The 13,198-nt window shown below is 40.6% G+C and overlaps 1 protein-coding gene across 1 annotated transcript; it reads left to right on the forward strand.

Moving 5' to 3' along the window:
- Window positions 1–4,101: 4,101 nt before the first annotated feature.
- LOC113897904 (disintegrin and metalloproteinase domain-containing protein 20-like) lies at window positions 4,102–12,023 on the forward strand. Its single transcript, XM_027550833.1, has 2 exons — window positions 4,102–6,177; window positions 11,955–12,023. The coding sequence occupies exons 1-2, from the start codon at window positions 4,102–4,104 to the stop codon at window positions 12,021–12,023; spliced, it is 2,145 nt and encodes a 714-aa protein (XP_027406634.1).
- Window positions 12,024–13,198: the final 1,175 nt, after the last annotated feature.

Here is a 13,198-nt window from a genome sequence, read left to right on the forward strand (position 1 = left end):
ACCAACTCGCTGCAACAATAAAGGACAGAGGTATCAAATTCTGCATTAAACATACACAAAATAAAAATTTTGTGGCTTTATGGTTTAAAGTACCATCCTTTCAATTCAATAATAACTACTTGTGGAGATAAAGACAGTAGATCGCTAAGCTGAGGGTCCTAGGTGCTGAAGAGAAAATTTAGAAAACTAGCATGTTAAGAAACAACATTACTATATCCAGGCAGAAAAGAAAATTTAGAAAACTAGCAAGTTAAACAATATCACTATATGCAGGCAAAAAAGCTCAATGTATTAAAAACAAAGTGTTAAAGAAAGTATCAGTTCATTATTTCATCATTTTGACCGAAGTATCAGGCATCTCAGGCTTCCCAGGTGGCTCAGGGGTAAAGAATCCACCTACTAATGCAGGAGATGAAAGAGGATACAGGTTCAATCCCTGTTCAGGAAGATGCCCTGGACTAGACAATGGCAACCCACTCCAGTATTCTTGCCTGGGAAATCCCATGGACAGAGAAGCCTGGTGGGCTACAGTCCACAGAATGGCAAAGAGCTGGACATGACTCAGCACACAGCACACACACCAGGTACCTCGTGCCAATTTTAGCCTGCCTTTTACTCATTAATTACCACAAACATACTCTGTAATTTCCTTCCTGAGCAGTTCTACAGTTTTTGTTAAGAGTGTGAAAGCAAGTGAAAAAATCTGCACTAGTTTGGGTTGAGGATTTTAGTCAACAGTGGTTGAATTGACGGGATCTAAAACAAGACTACAATTCAGTTCAGCTCAGTCGCTCAGTCGTGTCCAACTCCTTGCGACCCCATGAATCCCAGCACGCCAGGCCTCCCTGTTCATCACCATCTCCCAGAGTTCACTCAAACTCATGTCCATTGAGTCGGTGATGCCATCCAGCCATCTCATCCTCTGTCGTCCCCTTCTCCTCATGCCCCCTATCCCTCCCAGCATCAGAGTCTTTTCCAATGAGTCAACTCTTCACATGAGGTGGCCAAAGTACTGGAGTTTCAGCTTTAGCATCATTCCTTCCAAAGAACTCTCAGGGCTACTCTCCTTTAGAATGGACTGGTTGGATCTCCTTGCAGTCCAAGGGACTCTCAAGAGTCTTCTCCAACACCACAGTTCAAAAGCATCAATTCTTTGGCACTCAGCTTTCTTCATATTCCAACTATCTCAACCATACCTGACCACTGGAAAAACCAGAGCCTTGACTAGATGGACCTTTGTTGGCAAAGTAATGTCTCTGCTTTTCAATATGCTATCTAGGTTGGTCATAACTTTTCTTTCAAAGAGTATGTGTCTTTTAATTTCATGGCTGCAGTCACCTTCTGCAGTGATTTTGGAGCCCAAAAAAATCAAGTCTGAAAGGTGTACGTCAAGACTGTATATTGTCACCATGCTTATTTAACTTATATGCAGAGTACATCATGAGAAATGCTGGACTAGAAGAAACACAAGCTGGAATCAGGATTGCCAGGAGAAATATCAATAACCTCAGATATGCAGATGGCATCACCCTTATTGTAGAAAGTGAAGAGGAACTATAAATCCTCTTGATGAAAGTGAAAGAGGAGAGTGAAAAAGTGGGCTTAAAGCTCAACATTCAGAAAACGAAGTTCATGGCATCTGGTCCCTTCAATTCATGGGAAATAGATAAGGAAACAGTGGAAACAGTGTCAGACTTTATTTTTGGGGGCTCCAAAATCACTGCAGATGGTGACTGCAGCCATGAAATTAAAAGACGCTTACTCCTTGGAAGAAAAGTTATGACCAACCTAGATAGCATATTGAATATCAGAGACTACAGTAGTAAAACGTAAAATAAAGGGCACTGAAAAGGGGAGATATGATGAAAAGTTATCTTCATCATTTATAAATCTGAGGGGTGAATTTTTATTAGGAGTAAGGTTGTGGTTAACAGTTTCATAATGTGTAGAAGTTAGAGCAGTCAAGGTGATATTAAGATACAGACCATGTCCTTAAGTCAATGTCTAAACATTTTTGAAAATGAGCTATGAAATTAAGCTAGACATGCACTCACTTGGTACCAAGAAGATAAATCAAAATATTGGTGGATAATACATTAGTAAATCAGATGCCCAGTTCTTTGAGGCTTATGTAGGACTGATTTGAGAACTGGTTTAAGAGTAAGAATGTATTGTAAATGGTAGCTTAATGAGGGGCTTTCCTGGTGGTTCAGACAGTAAAGAATTTGCCTGCAATGCGGGAGACCTGGGTTCAATCCCTGGGTTCGAAAGATCCCCTGAAGGGAGAGCCTGGCAACCGACTCCAGTATTCTTGTCTGGAGAATTCCATGGACAGAGGGCCAGGTGGGCTACAGTCCATGGGGTCACAAAGAGTCAGACACAACTAAACGACCAAGCACAGCACAGCTTAGTGAGATGGCTAGCTGTTTAGAGGTCTGGAAGTATGTTTGATCATCAAAGGACATTACTAACAAATGTCTAGTCTGTATGGCACATGTATTTCCATTTCTGAGAATGGAAATCTTCTCTGCTGGGCTACACATTGTCACCTTATCCTTTTGATTTAAAGGGTTAGCAGAATTTACTAGGAATAAGAGGCTTTCTGTGAAGAAGTGTGAGCTCACAGGACGTTGTTTCTTCTTTTTATGAAATGAAAATTCCATAAATGACATGAGAATGATTCAAGAGGAATAAAGCAAGCATTTTAAATATACAGTATTGAAAGCACTTTTAAAAATCCCAAATGTGCTGTTTCCCCTAAAACCTCTGTTCAAATTAGAGCTCTAGACCGGTTAATAATCTTGATCTGTGTGTTCATTTATGTTTTCTAAGTGTATACCATTATGTATGAACATTACATGTTTTTTAAATGCTTTGGTCAAAGAAGAAGGCAGAACATCAGTATTGCCAGCCAGGCATGTTGTCATATTTCATGCTAACAAATATATGATAACACATTTGTATGATGGAGATAACTGTAGATGGTATTTTCATATGGCATATGTATTATCTGTTTTTATTATGAAGTAATACATTGTGAGGTTGCACTCGGGAACTGATTACCTTAAAGTCCGATAATGTGGAGACTTTGATGTCTTTGCCACTCTAAGACAATATTTCCTTACTCCAAGCTTTCCTCCTTCAAGGAGCCACTGATTTCCTTTTTACTTCTGAAGGTTATTTTGCACTCAGTACATTACAATTTTCAACTGATACCCTCCCAGCTACCCTGATTTCCTTCCATTTTATAAGGGTACAGGTTTTTAAATGCTGTTCTTCTTAACAGTATGATAGAATGTAAATACATTTGAGTAACATCCATCAACAACCCAACATATTCCCCCTCCCACGGCCACCTGGGTCTACCAGTCATTGCATTAGGTAGCATTACAGTAGATCCTCAAAGCTGTGAAAGCTAGCAGTGCTGGACGCCTGCAATTTCATAGATTTAGATGAAGAGAAATGCAGAGGACGTAGGACAAATAATGACTTGTTACATGGAAATACATCATATGGACAATGAGAAAATATAATATCTGCGAATAATATATCTCTCCTGAGTATTATGATTAAAGAATTCTCACTTGTAAGTAAAAGGAGGACCTATAGTTTATTATCATAACATCCAAATGTGTAACACAAGACTCCTTTATCAGAAGATGATATTCATTCACCTTTCCAGTAAGACTCTTTTGTGTTATATATTGTGGAAATGTTTGCACATATTAATAGACATAAAGAACTGTATCACAAATCACTATGTGCCCTTCCTCTAGATTCAACAAGTGTCATCGTAGGCCAGTCACCATTCGTGTGTACTCACACAGTCTCACTCTGCCTCACCATTACTTAAGAGCCCGTCAGACATGTCTTAAGCCAAACTCTCATTCATCCTAACCTGTACCCTTCCTTTTTCCTCTATCTTGGTTTGCTCATCACTCCCACCCAGTCCCTGTTCTACTTATTTGTTTTTCTTTTAGTGCTGCTGCTTTGACTGCATGACTTTGCCAGACAACAAACTAAAGGTTAACATTGAATACATCAGCTCAGACGGAGGAGACTGAACACTGATGTATGCTGTCCTGCCCTCTTTTTCCACCAATGGCTAGATATGATGTCTCCGCGATAGGTGTTGGTGAGTTCCTGGTGTATATGAAGGTTACTCTCCTGCTTGTCTGGCTGAAAGTATTCCTCTTCCTTCCTGGATGGCCCCAGCTTGGGCACGCCCAAAGACTTGGCCCCCCAGAAGTGGTGATTCCCTGGAGAGTAACACCCACTGGCAGAGGCATGAAGCTTCAAGGCTGGTTCTCTTACAAACTGCATTTTGGGGGCCAGAGACATGTTGTTCATATAAAGGTCAAGAAGAATTTTTTGTCCAAAAACTTCCCGGTGTTCACCTACGCAGACAAGGGTGTTCTCCTGCAAGACCAACCTTTTGTCCAGGATGACTGTTATTACCGTGGTTATGTGGAGGGGGACCCAGACTCTCTGGTTTCCCTCAGTAACTGCTTCGGCGGCTTTCAAGGAATGTTACAGACAAATTACATTGTTTATGAAATTGAACCCAAAAGGTTTTCTACTGCATTTGAGCATCTAATATATAAGCTAGACAATAAGGACACAAATTTTTCATACTTTCGATGTGGGTTAACAGATGAGAAAATAGCAGGACAATTGAAGATTCAAGAAAGCATTAATTCCACTTTGATGCAAAGTGCCTATACAGGCTGGTGGACCCACCACTATTTTCTTGAAGTGGCAGTGGTCATAGATTACAGTCGATATCTTCATCATCAAAGTAATGCTTCGCTTGTGGAGAAAGAAGTGTTCCTTGTTTTAAATGGAGTAAGTGACCTTATGAAACCACTGGATCTTGAGGTATTTTTCAAGGGAATGGAGATATGGACTCAAAAAAGCCTTATTGCAATAGGAGGTGCTGGAAAGACCTTGGACAACTTTTGCAAATGGAAGCAAAAGGGCTTCGATAAACGTGTGCCCCACGATGTGGTACATATTTTTGTAAAAAAGAATTATGGTGAAACTCTTGGCTTAGCCTTTGTTGGGACAGTGTGTCAACGTCAATTTAGTTGTGGAATTGAGACTTTCCACGATCAACGAATTTTTATTTTATCATATATTGTGACTCATGAGATGGGTCATAATTTGGGTATGGATCATGATAATCCCAAAATATGTAAATGTGGAGCATCAGAGTGCATATTGTTTCCATCTGTAGCATTAACAACTAAATTCAGCAACTGCAGCTATGCTGATTATTGCAACCTTGGTCATAGAAGACGCTGTTTGTACACTTCACCAAATCCACATACAGTTATCAGGGAGACACGCTGTGGAAACAGGGTGGTTGAAGAAGGAGAAGAGTGTGACTGTGGATCCTTAGAGACGTGTAACACTGATCCCTGTTGTCAGTTAAACTGCACTATGACAGCTGGTATCAACTGTGCTTTTGGGCTTTGTTGCCATAACTGCATGTTCAGCCAATCAGGCACCGTGTGTAGGAAAGTAGCAAATGAATGTGATCTTCCAGAGTGGTGCAATGGGACATCCAGTCAGTGTCCAGATGATGTGTACGTGCAGGATGGGGCCTCCTGCACAGGCGGTGGTTACTGCTATGGAAAGAGATGCAATGAGCGCAATGAACACTGTAGGCAAATCTTTGGCAAAGAGGCCAAGGATGCAGACATGAGTTGCTACACGGCAGTAAATACCCGAGGTGACCGTTTTGGTAACTGTGGTATCACAGAAACCTCATACATAAGATGCAGCATGGCAGACAGCCTGTGTGGGAGGATTCAGTGTGAGAACGTCAAAGAAATTCCTCTAATGAGTGATCATACTACTCTGCATTGGACTAAATTCAATGATAACACTTGCTGGGGTACAGACTACCACCTCGGGATAAGAATAGCTGATATTGGTGCAGTGAAAGATGGTACAAAGTGTGGTCCCGAAAACATCTGCATCAGAAGGAGGTGTGTCTCTTATTCCACTGTTCCACGTAACTGCTCACCTCAGCTCTGCTCTTTGAGGGGAGTCTGCAACAACAGACAGCACTGCCACTGCAACTACGGGTGGGGCCCTCCCGTCTGCCAGGAAAAAGGCAGAGGAGGCAGTGTGGACAGTGGCCCAGCCCCTGAGCCCCAAACAGAAGAAAGGGTGGAAAAGAGGAACCTGCTAACATATTTCCTGATTCCTCTTTTGTTTCTAATACCATGTCTGTTGCTTTTGCTTTTGCTGTTCATGAGACCAAAAAAGAAAGATGAAAAAGAAGAGGCTGTTCCACCAACAGCCTCTGTTCCACCAAAATCTGAGAAAACTACCCAAAACCTACCTAAAAACTAGACATGTTACGGCTTCACTTAGGATGTAAGCACAGAATATTCTAACTTTACCTAAGGAAGAAACACAGAATGTGCCTACTGAAAAAACAACAAACAAGGAAAAACCAATAGCTCCTATTTCAAGAGACTGCCAAAGCCTAGTGATCTTTCCCAAGGATTAGATTGTAATCTCCTGGAAGTAACAATGTTATAACATGTGTCCTAGATCATTGGCAGAAAATTCCAACTTTTTCTAATCATTTGGGACCATAAACAACCAGTAAACAAAATTTACTAATCCCTAGCCTATTTCTACTTTCCATTATTTTAAGCGATTTTAAGTGGTCAATTTTTATGGAATTATTCTCTGTGTGTGTCTGGAGCAGAGACAGTCTGTGGATGGTGTTCGTGTGTGTGTCTGATTTACTGTCCCTCTATCCCACATGCCCTTCCTCCTTGTACTCTGGCCTTGTCACACAAGGACTGGTAACCTACAGATTACATGTCTTATATGCCAATCCTCTCCTGTTCCTTTCTGCCAATGGCAGGAACTAGAGAAAGAGTTGAAACCCGGGGAAAATTTGATTTGTGTTCATGTCAGAATTGTCTCATTAACAGCTTTCGCCTTAGCAGCAACCATAATTTCTGCTATATACATATTTGGTTACACTCAGAACCAACAAGACTATAAGTCTCAGCCATACTGGCACTGCTACCAAGCATTGTAGCCTCCCAGTTTTGAGTCCCAGGTCTAAATGTTCTCCAAATCCCTGAGTTTCCCATACCAGGTGGGCTAACCCTTTCCTCGGGGATCACATACTAGAGCCACAGGACCTACTGCAAAGATTCCAAGAACACTACCTCTTCCCTTTGATTTTAAGGGGGCATTTAATTTTATGTTTAATTTTGGCTATTCTACTTCAGTTTAAGATTCTCCATTTGGTCTGAAATACTCAGTTTTATTCTATGCCTTCACTGATATTCAGGGTGGCCTTTTCTCCAGCTAGTATTGGTCAAAATGTGCTTGACTCCCAGTAGCCAATGAGAGTTTTGCCCTTTTGTAATAAATTTCCCTGTGGCCTGGAAGTGTTTCAAGTCTGCCCATACCATACTCTCCTTGTTCTAAGTGGGTAGTTACTCCTTAGCACATGTGCATAGCCTTCTAGACACACGCTGACGACTCGGGTCCCAGGAGGAATTTTCTTAGCTGTGCCCTTCTTTGGTCCCGTTGTTACACTGCTGGGGAACTGCCATTATGTTTGTTGCTATTAGATTCATAAAGCTGGCAGTCCACTTGCAAATGCTGGACACCAAAACCTTCACTATTTGAAACAATGAAAGAAAGCTGCCAGTGTCAGTTGCTCAGTCATGTCTGACTCTTTGGGACTCCATGGACTGTAGCCTGCCACACTACTCTGTCCATGGGGTTTCCCAGGCAAGAATACTGGAGTGGGTAGCCATTTACCTCAGGGGATCTTCCTGACCCAGGAATCAAACCTGGATTTCCTGCATTGCAGGCAGATTCTTTACCCTCTGAGCCACCATAGCAGATATTTAAACATATGAAAAAATTATTAAGAAACTTACGTGGGATGTGTCATTTTAAGTAAAACTATAAATGAATAGTATCAATTTATAAAAAGTAAACATCTGATTAACATGACGAAATTCATAACAAATGGATTGTTTTCCCTACATTTTACCCACAGACAGCAGTCCTCAAAGGTAAGCTGCTGAGTATTAAACCTTAAGGAACAGACCTCAGTTATTCACAAGCAGAAATTACTTTACAGGATAAAACTAAAGGATAAAGTATTTAACTAATATTATGCATCCAGTAAAACTCTGGACAAAAACAATACAAGAAAGAAATACCGACTTCATGTACAGAGATCGAACAAAAATCACAAATAACAAGTATATCAAATTCAGCAAAAATGAGGAAATAACATCTTCAGCAGAAGGAAGAAAATAACATTTTCACAAAGTAGGATTTATTTATTTAAAGGCAAGCATAGTTTATATAACTTCTTACTGGATATTAAAAACATAAAACATATGCTCATCGCAGCACATACAGAAAAAGCCTTAAATAACATTTAAACTCTTTTGACAATGAAAAGTACTTCATAGCCAGGTAGGAATAAAAGCAAGCTTTCCTAACCTAGTAATAAATATCATTGAAAATTAATCATTGAACATTCTTTAAAATGAAGTTCCCAGTGAAACTGGGAATAAATCAGTGTTCTTCTTTGTCACCACTTACATTAACTTTTACATTCTTATTGAGTATAGTTGATTTACAATCTATTAGTTTCAGCTGCACAGCAAAGTGAATCTCACTATTTATATTAACTTTTTATCTCAGGACCCAGAACAATTAGATTGAGAATCAAAAACTATGGAACTGAAAAATAAACATAAAAACTGCCATTAAATGTAGCTTACAGGAATTTCTACATATAAAATCCTACTATAAAAATTCTAAAAGCTAAGAAGAAAGTTTACAAAGTACAAAATATTTTAAACAATAAGTAAAGGATTCTTACAAGTCAATACAAATAACAATTGTCATATATATTAAAAATCAGTGAGTAGAGAAATGAACAATGTGGTAAAATGTAAACCTTTACTGGAAACATAGGAGATGTATACATTTTCTGATAAGTTGAAATAATTTCATCATTTTTAAAGGAATTATTCCTACTGAGTTGAACGAATCTATGAAGACCTACAAGACCTTTTAGAACTAACACCCAAAAAAGATGTCCTTCTCATTATACGGGACTGGAATGCAAAAGTAGGAAGTCAAGAAACACTGGGAGTACCAGGCAAATTTGGCCCTGGAGTACGGAATGAAGCAAGGCAAAGGCTCATAGAGTTTTGCCAAGAGAATGCACTGGTCATAGCAAACACACTCTTCCAACAACACAGGAGAAGACTCTACACATGGGCATCACCAGATGATCAACACCGAAATCACATTGACTATATTCTTTGCAGCGAAAGATGCCGAATCTCTATACAGTCAGCAAAAACAAGACCGGGAACTGCCTGTGGCTCAGATCATGAACTCCTTATTGCCAAATTCAGACTTAAATTCAAGAAAGTAGGGAAAGCCACTAGACCATTGAGGTATGACCTAAATCAAATCCCTTATGATTATACAGTGGAAGTGAGAAATAGTTTTAAGGGACTAGATCTGATAGACAGAGTGCCTAATGAACGACGGATGGAGGTTCGTGATTGTACGGGAGAGAGATCAAGACAATCCCCATGGAAAAGAAATGCAAAAAAGCAAAATGACTGTCTGAGGACGCCTTACAAATAGCTGTGAAAAGAAGAGAAGTGAAAAGCAAAGGAGCAAAGGAAAGACATAAGCATCTGAATGCAGAGTTCCAAAGAATAGCAAGGAGACATAAGAAAGCCTTCCTCAGTGATCAATGCAAAGAAACAGAGGAAAGCAACAGAATGGAAAAGACTAGAGAGCTCTTCAAGGAAATTCGAGATACCAAGGGAACATTTTATGCAAAGATGGGCTCGATAAAGGACAGAAGCGCTATGGACCTAACAGAAGCAGAAGATATTAAGAAGAGGTGGCAAGAATACACAGAAGAACTGTACAAAAAAGACTTTAAGATGCAGATAATCAAGATGGTGTGATCACTCACCTAGAGCCAGACATTCTGGAATGTGAAGTCAAGTGGGCCTTGGAAAGCATCACTAGGAACAAAGCTAGTGGAGGTGATGGCATTCCAGTTGAGCTATTTCAAATCCTGAAAAATGATGCTGTGAAAGTGTTGCACACAATATGCCAGCAAATTTGGAAAATGCAGCAGTGCCAACAGGACGGGGAAAGGTCAGTTTTCATTCCAGTCCCAAAGAAAGGAAATGCCAAAGAATGCTCAAACCACCGCACAATAGCACTCATCTCACACGCTAGTAAAGTAATGCTCAAAATTCTCCAAGCCAGGCTTCAGCAATACTTGAACCGTGAACTTCCAGATGTTCATGTTGCAGATGTTTTAGAAAAGGCAGAGGAACCAGAGATCAAATTGCCAACATCTGCTGGATCATGGAAAAAGCAAAAGAGTTCCAGAAAAACATCGATTTCTGCTTTTTTGACTATTTCAAAGCCTTTGATGGTGTGGACCACAATAAACTGTGGAAAATTCTTCAAGAGATGGGAATACCAGACCACCTGACCTGCCTCTTGAGAAACCTATATGCAGGTCAGGAAGTAACAGTTAGGACTGGACATGAAACAACAAACTGGTTCCAAATAGGAAAAGGAGTACATCAAGGCTGTATACTGTCACCTGCTTATTTAAATTCTATGCAGAGAACATCATGAGAATCGCTGGGCTGGAAGAAGCACAAGCTGGAATCAAGATTGCTTGAGAAATATCAATAACCTCAGATATGCAGATGACACCACCCTTATGGCAGAAAGTGAAGAGGCACTAAAAAGCCTCTTGATGAAAGTGAAAGAGGAGAGTGAAAAAGTGGGTTCAAAGCTCAACATTCAGAAAACGAAGATCATGGCATCTGGTCCCATCACTTCATGGCAAATAGATGGGGAAACAGTGGAGACAGTGTCAGGCTTTATTTTGGGGGGCTCCAAACCACTGCGGATGTTGACTGCAGCCATGAAATTAAAAGACGCTTACTCCTTGGAAGGAAAGTTATGACCAACCTAGATAGCATATTGAAAAGCAGAGACATTACTTTGCCAACAATGGTCCATCTAGTCAAGGCTATGGTTTTTCCAATGGTCATGTATGGATGTGAGAGTTGGACTGTGAAGAATGCTAAGCGCCGAAGAGTTGATGCTTTTGAACTGTGGTGTTGGAGAAGACTCTTGAGAGTCCCTTGGACTGCAAGGAGATCCAACCAGTCCGATCTGAAGGAGATCAGTCCTGGGTGTTCTTTGGAAGGACTGATGCTGAAGCTGAACCTCCAATACTTTGGCCACCTCATGCGAAGTGTTGACTCATTGAAAAAGACCCTGATGCTCAGAGGGATTGGAGGCAGGAGGAGAAGGGGACAACAGAGGATGAGATGGCTGGATGGCATCACCGACTCGATGGACATGAGTTTGAGTCAACTCTGGGAGTTGGTCATGGCTGAAAGTCCTGGCCTGCTATGATTCATGGGGTCACAAACAGTCAGACATGACTGAGCAACGGAACTGAACTGAACTCATTCCTACTGAGATTTCCAGTAATTATTTGAGCAGGGTAATAAAAAACATAAAATTATGTTTCCTGGAAACAATCACAAAGAAGTAATTATAATTTGGAGTGATGTTAAAATAATTTATTTGCATCAGCCTGGCTTCCACTGCAAACTAGGAAAACTCCTCCACTACATTCAAAAGGAAGATTTAACACCGGGAATTGGTTGAGTACAAAGTTCATACTAAGGGCTAGAGAAAGAAACTCTAAGCTTGAGTCTGAAAGGACTCTAGACCATAATCATAAAGCTGGGTCCTCCTGAGACACAGAACCAAGAGGTGATACAAATATGAGTGAACCAGAAAAGAAATGAATGGTACTCTTGAGACAGAGACAAATACTGGAATACCTGAACTTTTTTTTATTTTTGAGCTAGGCCTACCTTCAGAGTGAAGTGAAACAGCAGCTCTCCTCAGAACTTGGCCCACCGGTTTCCCTCAGGTAGTTACACTTCCTGCTCTCCATTTCACGCGTTCCTTGATGACAGAGCTCAGAATTGGTCACCGGAGTATGGAGATGAGAGGCCCCAAAATCTGTAGTCAGCAAACTGGAAAACCAAAAAGTAAGTGGAAGAGCTGTAGACAGGGGTCACTTCCAGTTGGGAACCCATCTGGCAGTTCCACCAGGAAGGAAGGTGGCTTCAAAAAGAAATATCAAATATCCCATCTGCCTGTTGGCTCTATCTTTGAGTACTGTTCATTCCTTTATTTTATTTTATTTTATTTTTAAACTTTACAAATTGTATTAGTTTTGCCAAATATCAAAATGAATCCGCCACAGGTATACAGGTGTTCCCCATCCTGAACCCTCCTCCCTCCTCCCTCCCCATACCATCCCTCTGAGTCGTCCCAGTGCACTAGCCCCAAGCATCCAGTATTATGTTTCGAACCTGGACTGGCAACTCGTTTCTTACATGATATTATACATGTTTCAATGCCATTCTCCCAAATCTTCCCACCCTCTTCCTCTGCAACAGAGTCCATAAGACTGTTCTATACATCAGTGTCTCTTTTGCTGTCTCGTACACAGGGTTATTGTTAGCATCTTTCTAAATTCCATATATATGCGTTAGTATACTGTATTGGTGTTTTTCTTTCTGGCTTACTTCCCTCTGTATAATAGGCTCCAGTTTCATCCACCTCATTAGAACTGATTCAAATGAATTCTTTTTAATGGCTGAGTAATACTCCATTGTGTATATGTACCACAGCTTTCTTATCCATTCATCTGCTGATGGACATCTAGGTTGCTTCCATGTCCTGGCTATTATAAACAGTGCTGCGATGAACATTGGGGTACACGTGTCTCTTTCCCTCTGGTTTCCTCAGTGTGTATGCACAGCAGTGGGATTGCTGGATCATAAGGCAGTTCTATTTCCAGTTTTTTAAGGAATCTCCACACTGTTCTCCATACTGGCTGTACTAGTTTGCATTCCCACCAACAGTGTAAGAGGGTTCCCTTTTCTCCACACCTTCTCCAGCATTTATTGCTTGTAGACTTTTGGATCGCAGCCATTCTGACTGGCGTGAAATGGTACCTCATAGTGGTTTTGATTTGCATTTCTCTGATAATGAGTGATGTTGAGCATCATTTCATGTGTTTGTTAGCCATCTGTATGTC

The sequence above is a fragment of the Bos indicus x Bos taurus genome, chromosome 8 (assembly GCF_003369695.1).
Source record: "Bos indicus x Bos taurus breed Angus x Brahman F1 hybrid chromosome 8, Bos_hybrid_MaternalHap_v2.0, whole genome shotgun sequence".
Lineage (NCBI taxonomy): Eukaryota > Metazoa > Chordata > Mammalia > Artiodactyla > Bovidae > Bos > Bos indicus x Bos taurus.